The 26,959-nt window shown below is 43.8% G+C and overlaps 1 protein-coding gene across 1 annotated transcript in view; it reads right to left on the bottom strand.

The window, feature by feature from the left end:
* LOC138588487 (adhesion G protein-coupled receptor A3) overlaps positions 1-26,959 on the bottom strand; it is a 207,760-nt gene that overhangs the window by 28,936 nt on the left and 151,865 nt on the right. Inside the window, exon 15 of the mRNA XM_069658635.1 lies at positions 4,722-4,849. Coding sequence (XP_069514736.1) covers positions 4,722-4,849 — 128 coding nt within the window. The remainder of the gene's footprint in view (positions 1-4,721; positions 4,850-26,959) is intronic.

The raw sequence follows: 26,959 nt of genomic DNA, 5'->3' as shown, positions 1-26,959 counted from the left end.
AGAGATACTTAAAATTGTGCCAATTGGGTTCAAAGGATTTTGGGTTCAGAGAAATGATACCCACCACTATGCTCTCTCCAAGGCTCATACATCATGCATCACCACTTCACCCAAAAACACACATTCTCAGCGTGAGCTCAGACCTTTGAATCCACCAACGCCTTCGGACTGACCGAGTGCAACGAGCACCGTCTGATTCTGTCTGATAGCAGGCTAACAGATGCTATCTTGGTTTGGATTGTATCTGTGCATGTATGGTTGTGTTAGTGAACTGACATGAGAAAGTAACAAATTCAAACAATCCACCGCTCCTATCCTCAAACAGCCTCCCTCACATCCTGCCCGTTTAACACGCAGTCCCTCCGCTTCACAGCTTGGATACTGTCAGTCCGCTGGAGTGATGCTACACAGCTCAAGTGTTGCTAAACAGAGCTGTGTTTTAGTGCTGGGGAGTGTCCGTGTGGAGCACGAGGGGGTGTTGGAGTTTGTTAATGTGAGCGCGGTTAAAAGAAAAAAGCCTCCCCTGAGTCTGACACACGCAGCACAAAAGCTCTGCCTTCATATCTTAAATATGGGCTTGTTCTCGCTCTAATCTGGGCTGGAATTAATGTCTTTTTGTTCTGAAGAGCACTCTGTGATGAATGGGTGCGTTCATATGTGAGTATCCTGGTTGGAATCGGGTTTGTAGAGTATTCCAGTTGTGCTTTAGTCATTTAAATACATTATTATAAGCCCTTTTCTCAGCTCTGAGAAACAGTCAGTTCTTACGCTGTAGGTTACCCGCGGTGTCATTTCTGGATGCTATGCTCCACTTTGTTATTCTGATGCTTTTGAAGTCAGGTGACGTATGAAGAGCAGGAGAGTTATTGAAAGAACCTCTGTATGTTGTTTGGTTGTTTGTGTACATGAGTTTACATAACTCAAGTCAAGGTGAAATGAAAAATGTAATTTTAATCCTTTTAGATCACATCCCCGGTAATATTGTGCATCTATTTAACAATATGGGCCAAGAAAATACAGAAAATCAATTTCTTCGTGTTCTTATTTCAAAATTTGATCATTTTTTCTTCCGGTAAAACTAAATTTCACGCGTGCTTACGTAAGTTAGCACCAAACAATTTCAACCAATCAATCTGCAACATTTAGCCACAGAGCACCAAGAACGCTCGGTCAGTTAGCTAGCTACTGCGCTGTGGAGAACGTCTGTCTACGCCCACTTCTCAACGATCAAATCAAATCCCTCTAATGATATGTCCCGCCTGCACGTCCTGTTTCACTCGGAAATACGTCACGATACGGAAGCTAGATACTCTGGAAATGCCGTTTCAGCTCGACTTTAAGTTAGTCCATCCATCCATCCATCCATTATCGATACCACTTATCCTGTTCAGGGTTGCAGGGGGAACTGGAGCCTATCCCAGCTGTCATTGGGCGAGAGGCGGGGTTACACCTGGACTGATCACCAGTCAATCACAGGGCTGACGCACAGAAACAGACAACCTTTCATGCTCACATTCACACAATTTAGAGTCACCAATGAACCTAACGCGCATGTGTTTGGACTGTGGGAGGAAGCCAGAGTACGTGGAGGAAACCCACGCATCCACAGGGAGATGCAGACTCAACACAGAAAGGCCCACTACGTCTGAACCGGGATTCGCACTAGGAATCTTCTAGGTGTGAGGCGACAGCGCTAACCACTGCACCACCGTGCAGCCTTAATTTAATACATGGGTACAAGGTACTTTACAATATAGAATCACTGATGTACCCAATCTGCAGTTGTGTTATACGGTATGTTCGATATGTGTTCAAACATATGTTTCATCAGTGTGACCAGCCTGGTGACGATAAGTTTTTGAATCGAAAGCTCTAACATCTCCTACTTCCTGTCGGCACACACAACCTCACGCCGTGTGCGTGCTGCAAGCGTAGCCGCTACAAATCAACACTCCACCGTACGTCAGCTTATGTAGCTCCGCGTCCATTTATGTAGCCACAGCATTAACCAGCACCAGGACGAGATGCCGCTGTTAACAGGAATACACTCACTTATAAGCCAGCTTGCGTAACAGAGCGTGTTTACAGTTTACAGGCAGGTGGCACACAGACTCTGCAGCTCAGCGGTCAGCTAACTCTGTGCTCTGATGAAGAGCTGCACTCATGTGATGTCAGACGGACTTTAGTTGTAGATTAGTGATGAAAAAGAGAAACTGTCGAGTTTTCGTTTTGCACCAAGCAGCAATAAAGTAGCAGCTCGACATGTTTCATTTAATTTGCTTTACTATCGCACATCCATGCTCATGCGCACATCGCAATTGTGATTGTTTAACGACATGTCTTGTAGCCCCCGTTTGAAGCCTCTGACCAAGCTGCCAGGTTGTGTATAATAATGGGTTGTGAAAAATCTGGAGCACTCAGAAGGAAATTGGGTTATTGTTGCATGTGGACACCTTTGATAATTTGTTCACCGCAACAGTCAAAGCTGCATCTTTAACTAAAGAGTTAAAGAGTAGTAATCAGTTATTAAACCAAATCAAGATAAATAAGAAATGGATGTTTAACACCAAAGTAAAAAAGTCTGACATCAGAAATGTACATCGTATAAGCTGATGATGATGAGATGCTGATTAGTAGTAACTCGGCAGGTGCAGGGATTAGTGACAGGAGTGTTCAGACACACCTGCACACAGATGAAAGAAGCCCAAGAACAAGCATGAGTCTGACTGTGTGCATGTCAACCTACTCAATACGTCCGCTGCTAATATAATTAGTGATGAGGTAAAAAGATGCTGTTGGTTTTGTAAACTGGCTTTTCATACATCTGTGTAATGTTATTTGTAATATTTGTGTCTATTTGTCCTTCAAAAAGGAACTGGTGCATTACTGCTATTTCATTTTGAAAGAGGCTGCTTATTATGGGCTTTTAACACTATTCTTCACCTCACTGCTATTATTAAACCTTAATCATGGACGTTTTTTTCAGTAATAATGTCAGAAGGAAACAAAAAATGACCTACATCTTGAGTTTCAGCCACTTATTCTGCACAAACAGCAGAATATCCAGCTGTGTTTGTTTACATCGCACTTGAACCAAAAGTCCCCTGCAGCTGTGGAATTGCTCCTGTCTGAATTGCAGTTTTCAATTTTGTCTTGGGTCAATACTGCAGTGCTAGACGACAGTAAGTGATGCTGCTGTTTGCAGCCCCAGATGCTGTCATCAGTGTCTGACTGCAGAAGGACGCACCCTGTCTCCTTCCCAGGTGACACCGATGGATGCACACAGTCGAAGCTGCGGCACGTTCACACAGTTTCATACATTCTGCACTTTAGTCGCAGTCAGGACAGGAAATCATTAATAAAAGCAAAGATTTCTGTCTGACAAAATATCAGTTAACTGTGTTAGTCTAAGAAGAGTCATTTTTCCTTTCTATTAAAATGGATGGAGAGCTATTACAATAATAGCGCATTAATGCCAGCGACATGATAAAGTGACTGATGATCCTCAGGAACAACAGATGATGAATTGGCGTGCTGAAATAATCTGCCAGTCAGGCTCCCTTCTTGTTGTAATAACAGCATCCACTGCATTTGAAGCTGAGGAGAGCAGACAGATGCCGGAGTGTCAAAGAGCCGCACAGATCCTCCTCTGTCCTCATCTCAGTGTGTAATAAAAGGAACAAAGGCGGCCTGAGAAGCCCTTAGAAATCCATTAGAAGCATATATTTCTGCTAAGATTGTCTGAAACAGAAACACACACACACACACACACACATACACACCTGTGTGTGTGTGTTTTACATCCTCTTAGTCACACGGGCTGCAGTGCTTTACGCCGGCCTAAAGCTTCTGACTCAGAGCACAGTCAGCGCAGGATCTGTGACAGAGGCCTCGAAAACAAACTTAACCATGAAGGAAAGATTACTTACGCATCTGCCCCAGTGTCCACATGCAGAAGAGAAGGCTGTGTTTTCAGTATATTTACTCATGGACCCCTTCCCTTAACATTTGGCGTCTAATTGACAGTCTCAGATTGTTATTGTGTGTCTGACAACATTACAGAAAAGGTCACTACAGATATCGACCTTTTTCTTAAAGTGTGATCATTTATATAACCAGAAACAGTTACATCGCTCTCTTCAAAGCCACCAGACTCCATTGGCAAAAACAGTCATTTAACGTCTCAGAGCAGTTTCCTGTCTGCTGCTGCCTCCAACATTAAGTTTGTTTGTATTATTGTGTGTTGCACAAGTATTGTGATGGATCTGAACAAACCCTTTAATACACCAAAGGTCACACAATGACAAAGATAAACGGATTGGTCGAGGCAGCGACTCGCAGTGTTCTGCCAGGTAAAGTTACTCTTTTTATCAGTGCAGTCTGGTGGATGTGAAGAGAAGGTTTTTTTCTGGTTAAGATGTTGCTCTTCCTCAAAAAGCTTTATCACTGTAGGGATCATTTCTGTAATGGCAGGAACTCTGACAAAGTAGAGCATAGCATCCAGAAATGACACTCAGGGTGATAAGCAAGCATGAGCAGATTTGTTCTCAACAATTAAGATGCAGCCATTACAGCCTGTTTCATGGCTGACTTAATGACTTAATGACTTAAAAATAACAGATATCACCTTTAAGGTGGGACTTCAAAGCGGTGCGGCTAGAGAGGTTTAAAGGTAAAAAGTATCCTTCAACAGAATGGAGTTGGTGCAGCTTTCAGCTTACCTGTGGTGCACTATGTACGTGATGATGGAGGCGAAGAGGCAGAGCAACATGACCGCCGTGCAGGCATACACGACCGGGTGCAAAAACTCCCCAGGGTACGGGGGGAAAGACAGCACCTTCTTCAGATCCTGAGGCAGAAACAGAGAGAGAAACACCGGGGATCAGACATCATGAATACAGTATCATAAATATAATCAGTGAGCACGAGTCAGGCCTGCACCCTGACAGCCTTTCAGACAATCCACCCAAAGACAGGATGAGGAGCTCTCCACATGCAGAGGCACAGTATACTGTGCCGACGAGATATGCAAGTGAAATACAAATGAATGTCAAGGAAATGTCTTGGAGTTAGAACGGCGTCCAAATCAGCATAAAAGAGTAACAACCCTGTCGAGAGAATATTATTCCCCCTGCATTTACATTTTGCATTTCAGGCTTTTAGCTGACACTCTTAGCCGGAGCGACTGACTGCAACAAAAGCATAAGCCTCCTAGTCTGCCAACATGAAAAGCAAAACAAAAATGGATAGCAGCCAGGCATGAAAATGAAAATCTGAAAACAAAGTTAAGTCCCTTTTTGTGCCTCTAACAGACGCATTGTTAACAGACGCTCATTAAGCCCTTATCAACATCACAGTCGATTTGCTTGGTAATTTATTCTACAAGAGGAACTTCTCCGCTCATATTGTGACAGCGACAGATTAAAACTCTCAAAGTGCATACAGCTGTTTAATACTTCAATTTATGGTGCTATCTGTAGGCTTTCGATCTGCTGTGTGAAGAGACAAAACAAGCTGTTGTAAAATCAGTACGCTCTGTTCACATGCACTCGTCTGCTCTCTGAGTGGAGTCGACAGTGACGTCACCGTTTTGGGCTCCATGGTGTTGCTAAATAAAGCGCACCTTATCTCCATAACCCCCGCCAGCTCAGTGTGAGTTTGTGTCTGCGAGAGTGATCCACATACACGCTGTCTGACTCCATCATTGTCTCAGTGAGTAGCCAAGTGCGATATTCTCTCTCAGTGTATTTATCCAGAGGCAGTCGGGGGCCTGCGAGGGGTCGTGACCTTCAGCTGATCATTTCTAAGCACAGTGGTGAAGCAGGAGGCTGAGATGGAGGGAGAGGTTTGCGGGACGGGACGCTGGGGAGACGTAGAGCAGGAGAGTGTGAGGTACATCAGTCCAAACCTCATCACTGAGACTAATGAAGTCTTTCCTGTGTGATTCAGGAGGAGAGAGTGAGAGAGCCAAGGTTTCTATTCAGGTCAGGAGGAGAGCTTGTTCTTAATGTAACCTTTAAAGGTGCAAATGTTTCGTGGCTTTTTTTGGAGCTCTAAAATGTCACCACTGATGTTGTTGTTCCACTTGCAAAGGATCACTCGCTCTGCCTTTGGATTGTCAGTTGAAATTTAGTCTTTGCAGACGTGTTCTTTAAATGTTGCTTTGCATTTTCTGCTAAATACAGTTTTTATTTAGTGTAAACTGCAAACCTGTAATACATCACTTCTATTGCAAATTTTAAATATGTTTCCCGTCCATCCATACATCATCGACGCCGACTTCTACCATACAGGGTCACGGTTAGCTGCAGTTCGACCCATCCTTCGCCCTGTTCTTTTCCTCAAGGTTACATTTGCATTCAAGAAATACCACCAGAGAGATACCAACACTGTCTGTTCTTTAGCCTTTCTAAAAACATGCCCTGAATATTTAAGCCCAAGCACTGGGTGTTTATCTGCTCTAACTGGACCTGTGAGCATGCTCAGCTAACTAACCTCACAGGATTTAAGTGGGTTCTTGTCTCGACCCGATCCGTACGTCATCGATCAGAGCAACTCTCAACAGAGACGAAGAGGAAGCGAGAAGCTTCACTGGTTAGCTTGTTCCATCATCAGCTGACGACATCTTTTAAAAACTTTTTTAATGCTTCTTGATGCGGTCTGATGACATTTATGAGATCCCATTCATAAATCAGATTTATGACAAGATATTATTATTTATAGATGTAGTTATCTGGGCCAAAACAAGTGCAAAACTGGTTTCTATTGTGTGTATTTGTACTATTCTTGCATTTAATTCGCTTACACACTAACACTGTATTTTTGTATATTTCTGTTCTACAATGGGAGCAAGTGTAACGGGACCCGATTGTACTTTCAGCTGTCACTTTAACAGTTGTTGGCTTGTTTCTACTTCTGAAATCCCGGGCACTCTTTACCACAAATCTGCCAGCGTTGTCACTGTAAACTGCAGATGTGCTGTTTACAGACAGCGGGAGGAAACGCTTCCTCACACAGAATGGCACAAACAAGACCCCAGAGAGATCTCAGCCGGGTCGTGAAACTCCGAGCCGTCGAATCATTACCGTCACATTTCAACCGCAGATGGAGAGGAAACTGACATTCACTTTAACCTGAAAAAAACTTGGAAAAAGGACTTGTTTTACACATAAACCTGAGTGTAAAACTACAATTACTGATTGTTGATGTGTTGCTACCTTACAATCTGTGTGGTGGATGTGTTTTTTCTGTGTTTTTCAGCAGACACAGAGCAGCGTTAGCACTCATTTGGAGATGTGCTTCTGTCCACCTGATGAAATAGGTTCTATATTATGTATCATTTTCGTTCTGTGTAACTTTATCCATCTGTTGATAAGTGCTAACAGGTCACATACAGAAGACTTTCTGCTGCAGCGAGGGATGACACTAAATCCAAACACTAAAATAAGGGGCTGCAAAACGAATTACCCTGACAGACAAAACAAAAACCATACAGCTGAGGGACACTGCAAGTTTCACATGCATGTAATCATTTGATCCATCAACAGTGGAAAAATATTGATTATAGCAGCTTTAATACCAACTTTATCCAACTTTGAAAAAGGGGTGGAAGAAAAATCCAACACATTTATGACTTTGCATGTTGTAGTTTGGTCAGAAAATCAAGAAGAGAGGAGAGAGGGATGAACGAGGAGCTGGACAGAGGACTGTAATTAGAGCTGAGCAATGAAATGCAGCATCACAGCTGCGAACAGAGCGAGAGAGGACGTCAAAAAAAAGTGAGAGAAAAGGAAAGAGAAACTGTGAGAGAGAGCTTCCCTTTTGGGGGAAACACAACATGACACATTCCAAAAGTCCCAGAGCAGCCTCACATCATCCGAAAGTTACAGATTTAGACAGAATTACTAAATGTGTATTTACCCTGGGAGGGATGTCATGCAAGGACAATGAAAACTAGTGTTAATTACAGCTCAGTGAATTGATGTTGCTAAAAAAATCACCGCCTGAAGCATCCCAAAGAAATCCTGCTGAAATGAAGCTTTAAAGTCAGTAAGCTGATTTATATACTTAAAGAGCAAATAACACTTCATAGGAGTTTAGATCATGAAGAATATCCCCACACAAACATCAGCTTAGCTAAAGGTCAAAGAGGAAACGTGTCTGAGGGAATCAGTTACAGCATCAGTAAAAACTGAGGCGTGCTCCGACATATTGAGCAGCTCAGTGTGACGCTAACACGGCGCGTGATGGCAGCTCAGTTAAATGGCTTTAAGTGTGAGGGGGGCGGGGGGAGTCAAATGTTCTCATGGGACATATTATCATCATCACTGGGTTTATAATGTTGGCTGAGAGTGTCAGCCGCTCGCCTCCAGAGTCTGTAACCGTTCCTCTGCAGCCCACAGCTGTGAGCTGAGCCGCTTTAAATCTGAATCCTGAAGACCTCCTGCACCTTTGAAGTGTTTACTCACAGAAACACATGTGCGGCTCGGTGCATCGATACTAAAGAGCAGCAGACTGACTTCTAGTACGCAAGAAATCAATGCACAAAAGCTACAACCGAGCTGCAACTTTGATTCCAGGTTGAAAACAGAACTCTTTCTAGCTCGTTTTACCATCTTTTCACTCTGCAGAGCCTCGACAAGCTCCTCACTTTGTCAGCACTGTGATACAGCAGTGTCCATTAAAACCACAGCCAAAGATCTAATAATGTAAAGAGTATTTCCTGTATTTTATTTTGTTTTTACATATTTAACAGTCTGAATGACTTTGGGCTTCTCCCAGTGGCGGTTTCAGATTATCATTCCATTAATAAAATGCCCCACCGAGACAGACCTCTTTGTTAAAGAGTGAGATTGTTTCTTTAACCAAAGCAGCCTTTACATCGCTCTCTTAAAATGCACCAGACTTCTTGGACGGTAACACTCATTTTACCTCCCAGAACATGAAAGTTGTTCGATCTGCTGCTGCCTTGATCGGTTATTTTGTTAGTGAGTTATTGTTCAAAAAAAATGTACATAATCACTGTTTCTATCATGGAGCCTGGTGTGTTTGCGGAGAGCGATGTAACGTCTGTTTCTGGTTAAAGAAAAAGACACTTCAGGGGAATCTACGTATATGAAGCGTATTTTTGACACGCGTGTGCTGGGACAGAACCGCTCCAAATGTTATTCAGTGCTGCCATCTCCACCAGCCGGGTATCCGGTTGATCTGTTTGTTTTACGCGTCAAATCTATTTTTCCCCACTGCTGTGCGGCGGTGAAGCATAGAGAGCCATTGCTTCGTAAATACATGCCCACAACCAAAGAATCCATGTTAAACGATGTGATCTCATCATTTTGGCCAACTTTGATTTCAGTTATTGACAGGCTGGATGAGCAGGCAAGATTAACTCAACATCTGGGTAAACCAGTCCTATGAATTCTTTCTCATTTGACTTCTACATCTGACATAAATACTGAATTTATGCACAATTAAGAAATAAGTCCACAAGTCGGTTGCCTAGTTGTCGTCTACTGTTTCGACTGCACACTTTTCAGCGTCACTGCCCCCCCCTATTTATTGGCTGACTCTGGGACTCATCTTTGCTGTTGTCGCAGCCGGTGTAGATTGCAGATGCTGCCGTAACGCATGTTCGTCTGATGCTAGTGTTGGTGTAGATTCCCAGTAAGAAACAATCTCAGCCTATCAGTGGAAAAAACAAGAACTTTTGGTGGCTGACTTTGATTGGATGCATTTGCCCCAAAGGATGACGTGACAGACACTACAGCCTGTTTCATGGTGCAGGCTGAAGCAATCCTCTAAAGCAATTCCAAAACGTTAGTTACTTATTAAGTCCTAAAATATGCAGGAATAGATCCAAGTTTAAAAATACCAGAATGACCCTTTAAGTTTGAGTTCATTAAAAGCATAAAGCCCTCTCAACACCAGGCCCTGTTCCCAGCATGCAGCTCCAGCACCCCCTCCTCACCGAGCTGCTGATAGCGGAGCTGAAAATGAGAGTAGCGCTGCAGAAGCAGGAGAGGGTTCATACGTGAGCAGCTGGACGGGAAACTCACACACGGCCTGCTGCGGTCTGGATTTACTGCTGGGGGAGATATTAATACTTGATGGCTCGGTCCTATTTTCAGTCAGCTCAAGTGTTTCCAAACTCACTCACAGGCGGGATAAGAGCAGGAGAGTCCTGTGACAGACATTACACCCACACGAAGGCAACACAATCGAGCTGTTTGTGGTGTGACACTGATGTCACATGTCAGCACCATCAAAACACACAAATCAGTTTGAGTCTCAATCAGAACATTTGCTCCTTTGCTCTGTTAAACGTCATCGTTAATTAAATATCTTTAGACTGTTGTCAGGAAATTATGACAGCCATTAAATCCACTATTTTCTGGACTGCAACTAACGATTATTTTCTGTTCTGATTAATCTTTTAGTTTCCCAGTGTGATGTCTTCAAACTGCAGATAAAATCCAAAGATTCTTTATTTACGATCATATATGAGAAAGGAAAGCAGCAAATCCTTACATTGAAAAGCTGGAACCAGGAGATGTGTTCATTCATTCTGTAATTCATTCATCCAAAGAAGAAGAAAAAGGAAATTCACTGTCTGATAAATCACAGAAGCAGGACGACTGTAGGAACTGTACTTGTGGTGTACCGGCTAAAGAAGGACAGCAGCAGCCTGGAGGTTTAGAAGAAGCTGGTTTGCTGAAAGTGAATGAGTAACAACCCTCCTCCAGCAGCGACTACAGAGGTGCTCCTGTGCAAGGTGCTGAGCAGCTGCTCAGAGGCCAACAGTGAAGGAGCTGATGTTTTATGGGGCAGCATATACAGCCGTATATAGAAGGGCAAAGCCTGAATAGAGCATGCTCAGCAGAACTCTCCCTTGGACAAATAAAGGTTAAAAAAGACCTGAGCTGGAGGGGAGAGAGGAGGGAGAGGAGGAAGAAGGATGGAGGCAGACAGTCCCTTAGAGCAGATGAATGGTCCAAAGAAGAATGGTGAGGACGACTGCAGGGTGACCTGAACAAAGAGTTCATACAGCTCAGAGAAGCAGTGTTTCTGCTGCTGGGGTGATGTGGGGCAAACGGCTGCAGCACATCCACAGGGACGAACGCACAATACTGAACGCTGACTCCAGTATTGTAACTCTTCACCACTGCTGATTTATACATTAATCATTTTCCCTCAAGACAGTGCGGATAAGGTGTGCGGGATAAAAAAACTAAAGATAATATTGACATGTATCCTGATAATAACGGGGCTTAAAGAAACAAGACGGTTCATTAGTTATGTTTTAGAATCAATGCACAATATGTCCATCACATATTGTAAAGGATGTATTCTTTCTGTACAAGCAAAGAATTAAAGTCATAATCTTGAGTTAGGAGGCTGTGGCGACATTCACGGAAAAAATCACAAGCGACGCCCAGTTAGTGACGCGTTTTCCATTCCTGCCAGAGAGGGTAGGCGAAGCTAAGCTGCTGCTTTTCCGGTCTCTGCAAGTGTTGCGAGTAAACAGTAATCTACTATGGCTGAACAAACAAAGAAAGATGGATGACTACAGATACAACTTCAACAATAAGTGAAAATCCAAAGAAAAAGAAACAAACTCGACGCTCAGATGAAGGAAAAGGAAAATCAAGAGTTACAACCGGAGCCAACCGAGGACGTCACACATGCAACACGGTCTGGATATCTGGGAAGTGTGCTCCCGCAATTACCGCCATAGGAGCTGCCAAAGACAACGACATCTCCGAGATTACCACTTTAAAACTGGTAAGAACACTTAATATAGCTGTTTTAAAACAAAATGTATTGTCTATTACACTCAAGGTCAGACACTACAGGACATCAGGAGTGGCTGCGAGCAGAGATGATGCCTGAGACGTGAGCTCAGATTTTAAGTAAGGATTTTACAATGTTCATCGATTAAGAGGTTTCTAAAGGGAGCTGAGTTATCCGCAGAGCTCTCCTCATCGCTAAAACAATAGTCCCCAGTGATTAAATCCAGTAAAACCACTGCAAAGCAGTTTCACATGTAAAACAAGTGTGTCTTTGACTCTCTTGGCCGGGCTTCGGGGGGGGGCGAGCCGAGCTGCTGCTAACTTTAGCTGAGCATCATTCTCTCTTAACTTCCTGGCAACGGATGCGTAAAAACCTTCATCCAATTATTGAAATTAGAGTGTCTTTTTTTGGGCCTTTTTCGCCTTTATTTATAGGACAGCTGAAGAGAGACAGAATCAATGGGAGAAGAGTGTGGGGGATGATATGCAGCAGAGGGCCGAGGTCCAACCTACAGCCTGTGGGGCTCCTGCTCTACCCGCTGAGCCAAACCAGAACCCTAAATGATATAAAATAAAACAACCACGATCTAAAAAAGGACGCTGACACATAATAAGGAAGTAGTTGTCTGGAAAGATACAAACTAAAACGGACGGACTGATCAGCTGTTACGAGTATTTTATTTTCACACCATTCTTGCATTGACATAATTTTATGCTACAGCAGACTTCCCGATATTTTTGTGTCTCAGATGCTTCTATCTTAAAGTGTAACACTGACTCCTGTATATTTCATCTCAGTGGTCTGTGCACCAGTTACAGATACAGATTCCCTTGTTGACCGGGCTGTCGTGATGACTGATGGGCCGTTGGCGTAGCTCGCAGCGTGCTCTAAACTTCTCTTCCTGTTGTACTCCTTCTTGCAGAAGCCAACAGCAGCATGTCAGCTGGGGACGAGGGCAGCCGGCTTCAAATGCAATTCCTCCACTCCAGTTATTATCATTACAGCTATCACATCGCAGCAGCACGGCCACTTGATTACTGTGTCTGTGCAGAAGGACAATGTGATGGGGCAATTCATTACAGAGAGGCAACAATATTACCAAACAGGACAGCTTAGCTTAGCCTACTCTGGATTAGCACTGGCATGTTGTGTTTAAACATGCCTCCATTGTCCTCAGCGGCTGAGCCGGCCCCTGATCCCCTGTTTGTGTTGTAGTTACATCTTTAATCCAGGATCCTCCCTCCCCATGCCAAAATCAGATTACCAGAGTCAATTAAACTTGATCCATAATCTCAGCGCACAGGCACAGTGGGTGCAAGGTTATCAGGCCTGTATAATAAAATGGGACAAATACACGGTTGATCTGAGAGGACTTACAGGCTCAGCGTCCTGTTTAAGCCTGGTATGATGCTGATCTGCATAACCTGTAGATCCTACATGCAAATATGTCTCTGACTCTTTTAGAACTAAAGAGGAAGTTTTTTGGAACTGACAGGCTCAGGTTGTTACTATAAGTGTCAACAACAATACAGAATGGATTCCTAGAGACATTAACCTGTTTGATAAACAGTGAGATGAAGAAGCAGCTGTTACACCGCTCTTTTCAAAGTCACCAAAATGGGAATTTTACTTTGCAGAACACAAGAGTCGACGGCTTCCTCAATTAGTATTTTTGTGTGTTAATGTGTGTTACACACACATTATGTGGGATCCAAACTTCCATCCATCCATCCATTATCTAAACCGCTTATCCTGTTCAGGTTCGCGGGGGGGCTGGAGCCAATCCCAGCTGCCATTGGGTGGGAGGCGGGGTTATGATCGCTAGTCAATCACAGGGCTGACACAGAGACAGACAACCTTTCACGCTCACACTCACACCTACGGGCAGTTTAGAGTCACCAATGAACCTAACGAGTCTTTGGACTGTGGGAGGAAGCTGGAGGAGCTGGAGAACCCACGCATGCACGGGGAGAACATGCACACTCCACACAGAAAGGCCCACTACGTCTGAGCCGGGATTCAAACCAGGAACCTTCTAGCTTTTAGGCAACAGTGCTAACCAAACTCACCCTTAAAATTCAATCCACACAACTACACAAACAAACTTGTTCAGGTTTTGGTAGACCACTCTGTGTTCTGCAAGCTAAAATGAGCTTAAATGTTTTCTCAATGGAGTCTGGTGGCTTTAAAGAGAGCTATGTAACAGCTGTTTCTGTTTCAAAAGTGATCTTACCTTAAAGTTATAATCTTGAATATTTTCATGTAAATAAATGTCTGTTAAGTCTCTTTTGCAGAATGAGGTAACACAATGTTGACTGAGCCTACTGATGAAAGCCTGCATTTGCAGTATATAGTATTATTATGGACTGGGTGTCTGTGGCGACTTCCACAGAAAAAATTGACACGTTTTCAGTCACCTAGCAGTGGTTGGTCTGCCAGAGAGGGTAGGTGGAGCTAAGTGGCTGCTTTTCCGGTCACTGCAAGTGTTGCGAGTAAACAGTAATCTACTATGGCTGAACAAACAAAGAAAAGATGGATGACTACAGATACAACTTCAAAAAGAAGTGAAAATCCAAAGAAAAAGAAACAAACTCGACGCTCAGATGAAGCAAACAGAGGACGTGGATGTCACACATGTAACACTGTCTGGATATCTGGGAAGTGTGCCCCCCGCAATCACCGTTTCTGTGATAGATGCCACCAGTGAACGAAACGGAAATCTTCGAGACTAGCACTTTAAAGAGAGCGATGTAACAGCTGTTTCTGTTTATAAAGTGATCTTACCTAAACAAAAAGGTCTGCCTCTTTAGGGATTCTTTTAATTGGAGCCTGTCAGTGGCCTTGCAGCCATTACAGCCGTTTTCTTTGGCCATTTTATGCAAAATAGGGCTCAGGTTTAAAATGATCATTTTGCTTTCAATTGATGCTGTTGAAACTGCAGAACCTGTAAGCCAATTTGCGCCATATATCCTTGCAAATGCTCCTTCCCCTGTTGTAATCAAATTGGTGCATGCAAGAATGCACAAACATTGTGCATTAGAGAGGGAAGAGAAAGGGAGTGAGAGAAAAACAGAATTAAAATCCTCTGGTGAACAGCCTGCGGGCCCGGGCTCCCAGCTCCCATCCTGCACTCTATTTTATCATCCTTGAATGGCCCCACGAACGCTGGAACAGAACCGGAGCCAGTGTGCAAATCAAACGGACTCCGTCCTGGCCTCACGCGCTGGATAACAGAGAGAGACGTGATACAATAACCTCCGGACTTGACAACAGCCACAAAATGGTCACGCCCCATTAATGCAGGTCATCAGTGTTTCAGCGGTACCTTGTGGCTGTCACTCAGCTCGTAGCTTTGAGATACTGTCATGCTCGTAATCAGCACCTCGCCCGGCGAATGTTCAGCAGCGGAGGCAAACAAGGCCCGCCGTGAAACGAGTAATCAAATCACGTGGAAGCGAGCACGCATCCATCAAATCAACAGACATTATGAGCTGATGAGGAGCGTCGCGTGGCACGAGAGACGAAGGCCTTCTACATGAGCACCGTCATTTGAGGCTCAGACTTATCAGTGGAGCTGCATCTATCTCCTCAAGCATCAAGGGGGCATTGTTTCATTAGCATTAATTTCTCCAGAGCCTCAGATTAGAAGTGTTGTATTTAGCTTTAGGCTTTTAAATCTTATACAGAAGTTAATGTAATCGCTGTTCAGTGCAGATATTCAAAGCGTGACTATCGAATAAAAGAGGCTTGTGCGTGGCTCAACTGTGCAAACAGCTCATAATTCAATGTAGCCCCCCCCTTCCTCCTCTCACACAACTGGAACAATGAGACATGAATACTCAAGTCTCTACAAAGAGAACGGATCAATACCGACAAATGTGACAGCAGCGAGAAGATTACTTTTAATATGAGGAGGAGACACTACAAGGACTCTGATCTGTGTTATTTATACAAGGACGCATCAGTGAGCATGAAGCCTCCTCTAAGCGTCACAATGTTAAACACATCGGCCACTGGGAGCTGACCAGTCTGACCACAGGCTGACTGGTGTTTACTGAGGAGCTGTTTCATGTGCTGGGCTTCAATCACCTTTTAGTATATCTTAAACTACTAATGCATGTCAGTCTTACTAATAAAATCTAATACAAAATTCTGCAATAAATCATCCCTCCATGATTATGAACTTTTTACAGCCGATTCAAACTTCAAAACATTTCAGACCTGTGACTCTGCAGAACAGTTTTACTTTGTCAAATGTTTGGAGGAACATCGTGTGTTCTCTGAGTGAAGTATATCATGCAGAGACAATCTAAAGTCAACAACAAAAATATGTTTGGTTTTATTTGGCATAATAACTACAAGATTATGAGTGTAATGCTATGCTAGTGGAACTTGGAGAGTACACAGCATTGCTCTAAGCTAAAGCTACCTTTTGCGTTCTAACCTACTGAAACCAAGAGTCCCGGTTTATGACAGATAGTCCTGGTTTGGCTGGGATTTTCCCAATTTCATGCTGGCGCCCAGTGTCCAACAAATAAACATAACAATTTCCCAGTTTTTAACATTCACAACCAACTTGTCCTGGTTTTCTGTCAGAAAGAGTCTTTGAGTCATTGGGCTAGCACAGCACCAGTCAGAACGCTAAAGAAAAGGCCGTCTCTGCTAACTGTCACCTGTCTCTTTTCTAAAGAAGTCCAGGAGTTGAGTGGTGTCGTGTCAAAGCATGCCCCAGCCTCAGAAACCATTTCCACTTTGCTGCCCTCAGTGGTTAGAGATCGGGGTGTGGGACATTAGGGCTCAAGTATAACAGGTTTGCTAAGCAGAAGCACATTTGCACAAAGAGACAACAGAAATGCATCGCACATGAAAGGTAAGTGGTAAAAATGGTAATTGGACTGTAAATAGTGCTTTTCTAGTCTTGGACCAATCAAAGCTGTTTTTACACTACATGTCAAATTCACCCTTTCACACACATATTCACAAACTGGTGGCAGAAGCTGCTACGTAAAGTCAAACAGTCAGCACATTCACACACCGATGGCTATGCCACCGGGAGCAATTGTCTTGTAGTGACATGTAGACTGAGGGAGCTGGGGATCAAACCACCAACCTTCCAATTGAAAGATGACTGATTCTACCACTGAGCCACAGCAACTCTATGCTGAAATAATGGTTTCCCATTCTGATAAAAACACACATGGTGTGTGCAGTAGTGCATGCATGTGCATGTACATGAACCTGTGGTACATTTAAATGTCCTGGGGTGGGTGTTTGAAAAAATGGTCACATCATAGTAAGCAAATGTATAGTTTTTACAATGTCAGTGCTTGCATGTAGAGAAGGTGTAATGGTCGCCATCTTGCTTATATCGAATAAAAAGCATGGAGTAGCTTCATATCATCAGTTTTACAGGCATTTGTTCATAAGCAAGGTATTTACATTTTAGGATTGTGATGCTACAATTACAAGATATCCAAAGCAAGCATGTATGTATTACATTCAATAGCAAACCCTTCAGGAATAGTTGATACATTTACACAAAAAAGGTAAGGCCGACACACACTGACTCCATGCCACAAAAATATTGTAAATAATGACGCTTTGAACCTTTTTGGAACCTTTGCAGGTCATTATTAACAAAGTTCAACAACAAAGTCAACAAAGTCAGCTTCAGAGTTCAATTAATCCAGATATTTTGCCAACCTGGAACTGAAACTGAACCAAAATCTCAGCAGACCTCTGAACCAAACATTGGACACATGTCCAGATGTTTATCCCCAAACATTAGATTCAAGCCTCAACCTGCTGCTCCATACACATGAGGGACCCATCAGTCTCAGGACAGGAATCAATAGAAATAAATCTGAGACACGATTGCTTTAAAATGTAGAGCAAAGAGGCTGGGATGAGGCTAACTTTAACAGGGTGATTCTGTTTAGCTGTGATGAGAATACATAACAAACATCGTGTCTCTTATCGTCTTTGTGCATGTGTGTGCGTGAAACAGAGAGAGAGAGATGTAGGTGTTGTCTGAGCGGGGTGACTCATCTCTTCCAATCACTGCACACCACAGCCTGCTGAATGGATGAGGCTCCATGTGAGCCACACACACACACACACACACACACACACCCATGGTCACAGGCAGGGACACGGAGGCACACAGAAGGGCAAATCTTCCTCACACACGCACATGCCGGTAACACCTCGGCCCTCGTGCACACACTCTGCTCACGCTCTGTTCTCAGCTCCCAGCAGAGTGGGAGCATACATTACACCACACCTCGTTCTCCTGCAGGTCGATGCCTTGTACCAAAACGTGCCAGTTTTGCCTCTAACAACGATGATAATCGGACAGCGCTTCACAGCTCTGTTAGGAACATGAAGAAGGCGCAGTGTAAAAAGCTCTGCAAGCAACACAAAGCGCACAGCCTCTCTAAGAGAAAGCGTCGCTCTCAGCGGGTAAATAAGCTTACGTTTGTCTGTGTGCTGCATTTACACTCTCTCTCTCTCTCTCTCTCACACACACACACACACACACACACACACACACACACACATACAGCTGTTGATGTCCACCATTATAATGTGGCCTCTCTCTGCTCCCGGCACCTTTAACAGCACTCCTAGTGCTCGCTGAATACATAAAAAGGAACTGCGTAATGTTGCCCATTTGATGGCTCTATTTTTATCTCCATAGAAACCACATTGTTTCCGCAAGTGAGGGTCACCACCTCCCCGAACAATGAAAACAAAGTGCCTTGAAACAGCGGTGATCATATTATCATAATCATAGTTTAATGTACATAATGACCTTTACGTTGACATATTTCTGCTTGTACGTTAACATACTGAAGTTAGTCCAACAGTTTATTTAGTTTCTTATTGAGCTCATTCTGGCAATGAGGATGCTAATTGCAAACCTGTTGGAGGAAATCATGACACCAAACATGAAGGAAAATGAGGACGCTAAGATGTATGAAGAAGCGGACTGTGAACAAGCTGCATTAATACTGTACGTCAGCGTCAGAACTCTACTTCTGTCATGTGCTCTAACTTGGGCTAACGCTAGCTACAGCTAGCAGGGAGCTACTAGCTAGCTAGTGTTTCTGTAAGTTACGTTAGAGGAATCTACTGTACCGTATCGTTTTTACGGACAACTGAAGTATTTTCTATATCTGCAGATGCTTTTGTGCATTTTACATTTACATGCATTACAGTTCTATAACTGCATCTCATTTTAGTCTTGAAATATTATTTGTTGTTGCTTGTTATGTCAAAATTATAAGCACCTGCTACAAATAATCCTGCACCTGCTTGAGCTCCCGATCACAATTCCTGGGTGATTTTTGTCCCGATGTTTTGTCAGGAGGTGTCACCAGTGCCCGAGCTGTTGACTGTTGCTGCCATGTTTTCTTACTGTGGCAGCATTTAGCCCCCTGAAAACAGTTTCTAATAGAGAAGGGAGGGACGAGGGGCGCTCTTAAATGAATGCAGTCAACCGTGCAAAAACTAAATGCATGAAGAATATGGTATGTAGTGCATGTAACAGAAAGCAGCTTGTAGCAGGGACCATAATGGAAAGCAGTGACAGAGGGGATAAGAAGATGAAGAGTGATTACAAAGACGAGAACAAGACACAGAGAGAAACACAGGTTTCTCCATCCCTCCGTCCCCAACCGCAACGCAATTTTCTCCCATTTTTGATTACAGGCTGCTCGCCGAGATCTCAGCCCAGCTCTATTTGACCATGTGACAGTTGTGCTATCTGTGCCATTTAGACCTAAGTGGACGCTCCGTCTCCTCCACAGGCAATTTACATGTTTGCATGTCATTAGGGCCGTTTGTAAGGCAAAGGCGAGACGTCAGGACGGTGAGAGAGGAGGGAATTTCAGCTCCCAGATTAGTTTTCACCTCTGATTCCGGAGCACATCGCTCACCCGTGTGGAATGGGATGTCTGAAAGGAGAATTTCTAAGCGAGCTCTGAATAGGAAACAGTTATACAAATGTCTACCTATAGATGTGTAATTTACTCTGACGTGAATATTAGCAGACATGTCTTCATCCGCTCTGACATGCTTTTCATCTCACATGGCAGCAGCTCAAAACGTGCTGGATACACAGAGAAAACATGCCACTCAACACTGAAGATTCACCCAATGAGAGATGACTGACATTTAAAAGAAACCGCATTTAGACTCATCAAGCTAACATTGATGTGTTCAGCAGCACCAACACAAAGAGATGAGTGTTTTTCAGCTCAACGCCACACATACTGTAATCACATCCTTCACAGGTCTAATGTTTTAACTGACGCACAATTATCAGAGTTTGCCATAAGTGCAGGCTAACATGCAGAAATTAATACTTGCCAAATACTTATTTGGTGATTGAAGCCATGCCAATGTCATTTTAACTTTATCTCCTAACCAGATGAAAGACAACTGGATCTTAAGGAATCCAATAAACAAGTGTAGCTAAAGTTAGCTCGGCAGTTTGGCGCACTGAAGACCATGACCCTCAAATTCCACAGGATCCGTCTCCGGCGCGTTCCGTGTGTGTCGCGACCTCTGGAGTCGATCACGCCCATTCAAGTCAATGCTCGTCCCAGTAGCATCTCTCTGCTCTGTTCCGCTAAAGATACGCGCCGGGTCTATTTTACACTTTGTTTGTTGCTCTGTTTTAACACTGATGTTATAGCGTGATTTCACAATTTTCGCGCAAATCTTGTGATCTCGCGAATCCAGCGCTTGGCCAGCGCTCCGCTGCGCTGCGGATCAGACGCGCTTCCTGTGGGCGAGGGCAACACACAAACAACAGTTCAGTTTGCTCCTCCGAGGTTGATTATCTGCTCGTCTGGAGATCATTCTGTGATTTTTGGAGACAGATCCTGTGGTATTTGAGGGTAAACGTGAACGTGCTTTAATCACTGCTCTGATGAAGAGGACCATGCCTCTCTGATCCTATCATCTGTGCATACCTGTATGTATTAGCGTCCTTCTGTCCTGTCTCATTTCTCGCAGCCTTCCCCATAATCCCATTCTCCTCCTCTCTTCCCTCTCACAATTCAGCAATTAACTGGGGATGCCAAACATGTAAGCCAATTGAGCCCCAATCCTGAATCTTGATCCCTGGGCTCCTGACAGCTCCAGCCAAGCCACGACCCCTTTCATCCCCTCATAATCAACCTGATCATCCTCCCTACTTGGACTCCTTCATCCCAGGTACACGAACCTCATCCGAGCTTTCAAAAAACCCACATGCAAATCTGAATAAACAAGCTTTTGCACCATACAGTTGTGTGTGTGAAGAGGAGGAGACCTCTGAGGATAATTCACTTCATGGTAAAAACCTTGTTACGATAAACACTGCACAGACGTTGCAGGGATTTGAATGACAGGTTGACTCGGGGTCTCCTCCACTGAAGAAGTGAATCATCAACTTTCAGGACAAAGCTCTTTTATTATCCTGCTGAAGCCTTTTGTGTGTTTTCTGTATTGCTGTTACAATTTTCTGTTCATTTTAAAAATCCATTTCCTCCCCGAGCAGCTGTTGCTCCCCCAGCTGTCCACAGAGCGGATCCTCTCTTTGAACAGACTCTCCTGAGCTTTCTTTATGTGCTCAGGTTGTTTGAGGACTTACTGCTTGTTGCTGTATCCGGCCTGTAAAGCCCTCTGAACCCTTGTATGTGTCATGTATTATCACTTGTGTTTTCAGTGTTATGTTTTATATTGTCACTCACCCTTCCTCTTGCTGGACTTCCTGCCTTTCTGTGTTTTCCTGCTCGTTTGATTATGTGCCCCGCCTCTTATTACCTCACCTGTCCCTGATCGTCCTAACCATCGTCTTCGTTTTTCGTTGACCGGTAAACACTTGCTTGTTTTGTGGATGTTTTCGTCGTGCAGTGTTTTCAGTGCCTTTGTTATTTTCACCTGCTCCCCGTGGACTCCAACTGTAAGCCTTTTGTTTTTCCTTTTTGTGTTGCATTAAATCCTTTTTGAAATCTGCAGTCAGGTCCTCTTCCTTTGTGATTAAAACCATAACGTGGCAGTGTGTGGTGTTGGGCTATGCAGACAAGTTGACTGTGACTTGAGCCCTTTCTGACACATTTCTGCAGTTTATTCTATATTTTAAACCTTTACTGTACTCCAACCATCAAGCCTGCCATGTGCCAATTCACATCCCACAATGACAGCTACAGGCCTGGGGATGTTTGGTCCTTTCCCTCGTGAAGCAGGACCTGAGTAGCCAAATTCTTTGTCCAGTTCCTCCCTCAAAGTTAAAGCTGACCTTTTGAACTGTAGTTCAAGCAAACACAACTCAAACATGAGTAAAACCACATGTGAGGGCTGCAGATTTATACTTGCTGCTGTGTATTAACTGCATTAGGAAAAGTATGTTATCGACTTCAACTAATTACAGAGTATGCATTCATGTTATTGAAGGGACATGACAAAAAGTAACAGTTTGGTTTGCAAATTGCCTGCGGTTGTTTTGCGATATTCTCCGTGTCTTTGGGGTGCTGCAAAAACCTGCTCTTCCTGCAGCCCCAGTGAGACGTTGTTGGGGTCCCAGAAGAACAACAGGCTATGTCAGCTTGGATTCATGGTCCCTTCCTTCACTTGCATTCCAAATGATCAACAAAACTATGCTATGACCTGAGAAAATAGCATCCTAAAACATAACTGAACAGGATGGTATCAATAGGGATTCATTTTACAGTGTTTTGACTGAAGACAAACTGCAGCAAGGCAGCAGACGAGGCTCCACGAGTAGGAACACTCAGCTTTCTCAGCATCGAACACTGAGGAATTAATTGCTTTATCTGACCAGCAGCACTGACTGGACTGCCACATAAATCATGGCCAAAATGTGCAGAACGAAAGAATAAATACAATTAAAAGTAATGCATGGTCTGTGTTTGGTCTTTTCTGACAAATGGGGAAAAACGTGATCCCAACACTTTCAATGCACGGTTCTACTGTATGCCTTGCTGCTTCACAACTGCGTGTTTCAACTGCTCTGTCTAGTAACTGTTCCAGGTGATACCAGGTGATCTTGCTCATGACTGATACATTTGTAAGGATCAGTCAAAGCGAACAAATCCTTGGTAGCCCCAGTGTAGCCACGAAGAAAATACAAAAAACTGTGAAACCTCGAACTCCAGTCTGAAGGGTTCTTCATGGACCTTGCCGAAAGACAACCACTCGCATGTGTTATCGCTCCCCCTTTAAATGACGCAAGTCTCATTTTGTGCTGTCCTTATCTTCCTCCTAGGAGTGCACAGGGGGCAACATTGCGTCAATAGCTGCTCCCTAATTACAAGCCGAGCAACCAGCAGCAGCAGCTCCACACCCTGACTGTAGATTAAATAAAGATGGGACTGCAGGGCATCGCTGTGCTTCCCCTGAATGCTGAGGAGAAAGCACTCCAACAGCCATGGGGTTAAACTTCAGAGGTCATGGTGATCAGGACTGGTTGTTGGAGGAAAGGCCATGATGTAAAATAATACACTTGCAAGAGTTTAATTTCTTTAAGTCTATTATGAAAATGGCAGTCGCCTTTAACCCGCTGCCTTTTCTGTTTTTGTACTGATATGCTGTTTCTAATCGGGGCCTGGCAGCAGCAGCAGCAGCAGCTGCGGGGAAACCGAGGGGCAGAGGCGGGCAGTCTGGGAGCTGCCATCTTGGCTGACAACAGAGGTGGACATGCAGACTGACAACCAGCCAGCCAGCCAGCCTGCCACAGGGCTGGATCACTTTCTACACTTCCCTGGTAGAGGACAAAAAATAAGAAGTAAATGTGTTTGTCTAGACTGCGCAGCATTGTGTAAATGAGGCGCTGTCCGCTTCTGTTAAATGCAGAAAATACAGAAACCCATCCGAAGGCAGAGACAGAAACTCAAACAGAGGCAGAGAGAGAGAGAGGCTGTTTACACGGCATGCCCTCATTTCTACCAGGCAGTCTCTGGGGTTCAGGGAGGGTCGCACTGTCGACGAGGGAACAGCTGGTGAGAGGGGGGGTAGAGCGGGGAAACATTTGAACATGGACACTTTCAGATCAGACGTTATGAAGTGAACACGTCTTTTTTTCATGGCTTGTTTGGTGTCCCGACAGTGTTCTCACACATGAATCATGCATGTCAGCTGGCCTCTGTCACACGCAAAAGGACAAGCAGGAAGTGTTTCAATTTAATCATTTGTGACTAATGTTTGCAGCCGATGTCTGTGAGTCCAAAACACAAAAACAAAAACTCATTTATACCCCGTCCCAGCGTTCCTATCCGACTGATTGTTAGAGAAAATGTGTGCCAAAATCATTAACTTGGAAATGAAATCAAAATGCAACTACATCATTATCTCTCATAAAGACTGCTTGTCAGCAAGCACAGCTTTACATTTGAAGCGAGCGCTGTAAAAAACGGCATTGGCTGCCAATTAATCAGCGACTGTATATAAACAACATCAAAACCATGAGACCACCGAACAGCCTATTAACTTTCTTTACACACACGCAGACGCATTAAGTGCAACAATCCCTTCTGCTGCAAGCTGCACTATTATAATCTTTCATACACTTAGCTGAGGAGCATACATAATTTGAATAACAATAGGTTAAAGCAATGCAATTTGTATCCGGGCTAAAGGAAGGATACACACTGCATTAAAAATAGAGCAAACGGCACAGAGGGAGGACGGCCGGCAGTGAGTATTGGCTGGCTCCAGCGATGCCATGCAGGGCAAAACTGTTGATGTTTGAGATAAATGGAGGTCTGTGAGCTCTGAACTCATTAGTGCAGGGAGAAAACAATCTGCATCCCATGTCAGGTTCATGGCCAGCAGCAATCTGTTCTGGGGGGTGCAGAGGGGGCGGCTGGACGAGCCAGACCCCTTCCCCTTTCACACTGAAGCAAGTCAGCAAACACTGAGAGGTTAAATCACAACTGCAGCAATAGGAGAAGGTCTGCAGTGGCACACACACACACACGCACACAAAGCAATCCCCATGTGCTAACATAATCATGCCTGACATCAAATTTAAGTTAATGCCTACAAATGGAACATGAGTGCATTTATTAAATATTAACCTAAGCTGAACCTCGACTCATGCAGGGGAAGTTCACACAGCACCGCACTAAGCTGAGCCGCAGAGTAGCAGCTGAAGTCAGCTGCTGGTGACGAGGCTGCTCGGCTGCCTACATGCGGATGGAGGCGGATTAGAGCTCGTCTGTCAGCTGTCATGTTTGGAACGAGTGCAAGTGAGGTAAAGGGTGAGAGGTAGCTGATGCTAAGTGGGCTACAAATAATTAGCGCTGACTGTAAGAATTAGCTTAAGCTGCATAATTATGACAAAGCTTAACACCAACACAGACACACATTGTGCTTCACTGATGACTAAAACTACTGCATGTGGTTACTTTCAGAAACATTTGTGCCTAAAATACGACCACTAAAACATCATCTTACACATTGTCAGTCTGCAGAACAGCCCAGACTTATTACTAACATCAGAACCAAAACAAGGGCGCAAACATTTAAAGTTAAAGGAATAGTTCAACATGCTGGGAGACATATTCATTTTTCATTTTTGCAGAAAGAAATGAGAGGATCATACTGCTCTCATGTCTGTTTGGTAAATATGAAGCAGAGGACAGCAGACAATTAGCTTAGCTTAGCTTAGCATAAAGACTGGACACATCTCGCTTAGCTCTGTCCAACAGTATGCATCATCTCTGAAGCCAGAGACCCTGCTTCCTCATATGGGGAATTACAACTGGGGTTTGCTTCATCTTATGCTTAAGTCTGCATTACATTAAACCATTGTCCTCATTCATAAGCACGTCTTATGCCATCTTTTTATATTAAATTACAACACACTAAACAACATGGCAGTCATCTGCCAAGTCATCCTGCAGAAAGAAGTGAACAACTTAGAAAGTCTCATTTTATGCTTAAAGTAATAATTGTGAAGATTTTCATGTAAATAAATGTCTGTTAAGTCACTATCACCAAATGAGGTAACACAATGGTGATTGAGCCCACTGATGAAAGCCATTGCATTTGCAGTATATCGTATTATAATGGACTGGGTGTCTGTGGCGACATTCACAGAAAAGATCACAAGCGGCGCCCAGTTAGTGACGCGTTTTCCATCAGCCAGCAGTGGTTGGTCTGCAGGTCTCTGCAAGTGTTGCGAGTAAACAGTAATCTACTATGGCTGAACAACAAAGAAAAGATGGATGACTACAGATACAACTTCAACAAGAAGTGAAAATCCAAAGAAAAAGAATTCGACGCTCAGATGAAGCAAACAGTCTGAAAAGGAAAGCGACCGTCAGAGAGGAAAATCAAGAGTTACAACCGGAGCCTGATGTGGACGTCACACATGCAACACTGTCTGGATATCTGGGAAGTGTGCTCCCACAATTACTGTTTATCACCATAGCTGCCCTCAAAGAGAACGAAACTGAGATCTTCGAGATTATCACTTTAACACCTTTAGTACTTTCATGGGACATACAAATATGACTCATTTCAGCATAAGTTACAACATAAGATGCTGATAAGTAACAAATATCTGTCTGGTATGCCAGTTGCTCCGCAGCACATAGGAAGCCTAACCCTTACCCATTTCGACAGCCTAAAAAATCCTCGGCTGCCCTCGCCCCTCCCTTGAGGATATTTAGAGCACACGCTGCCTCAGAAGAGCGCACAGCATCCTTAAGGACTCCTCCCACCCTGAGCGGCACCTGTTTGAACTGCTGCCCCTCTGTAAGGCGTTTCAGGGCGATCAAAACACGAACAAACAGGCTGGAAAACAAATGTCATGCCACAGCAATCAACATTTGAACACCTGAACATCAACACTGTGCAATAGACCTACACATCCACCAGCAACAGTGCAATACATGGGTGTGTTTAATATTAAGGAGGGCGCAAATGTGCAATTATGTTTTTAATCATTAAAGAATTGTATACGTTACACACTGGTGACTTTATTGTTATCACTGTTAAAAAGTCCCAATGATCCTGTATGAGGACTTTTTTCCTAAGAATACCTCCTGTTCAAAGATAATGCTTATTTCTTTTCAGGTCCTGCTCATCCCAATTAGCCAGGACAAAGTAAACGTGCAGACCGAACAGAAGCTGGCGTCTCAGGATGTCAAAG

The sequence above is a fragment of the Semicossyphus pulcher genome, unplaced genomic scaffold (assembly GCF_022749685.1).
Source record: "Semicossyphus pulcher isolate SPU_LCO1_2020_fin unplaced genomic scaffold, fSemPul1.0.p SCAF_12, whole genome shotgun sequence".
NCBI lineage: Eukaryota > Metazoa > Chordata > Actinopteri > Labriformes > Labridae > Semicossyphus > Semicossyphus pulcher.
The sequence above is the reverse complement of the archived record's forward strand: the minus strand, read 5'-3'. Positions and strand labels throughout refer to the sequence as shown.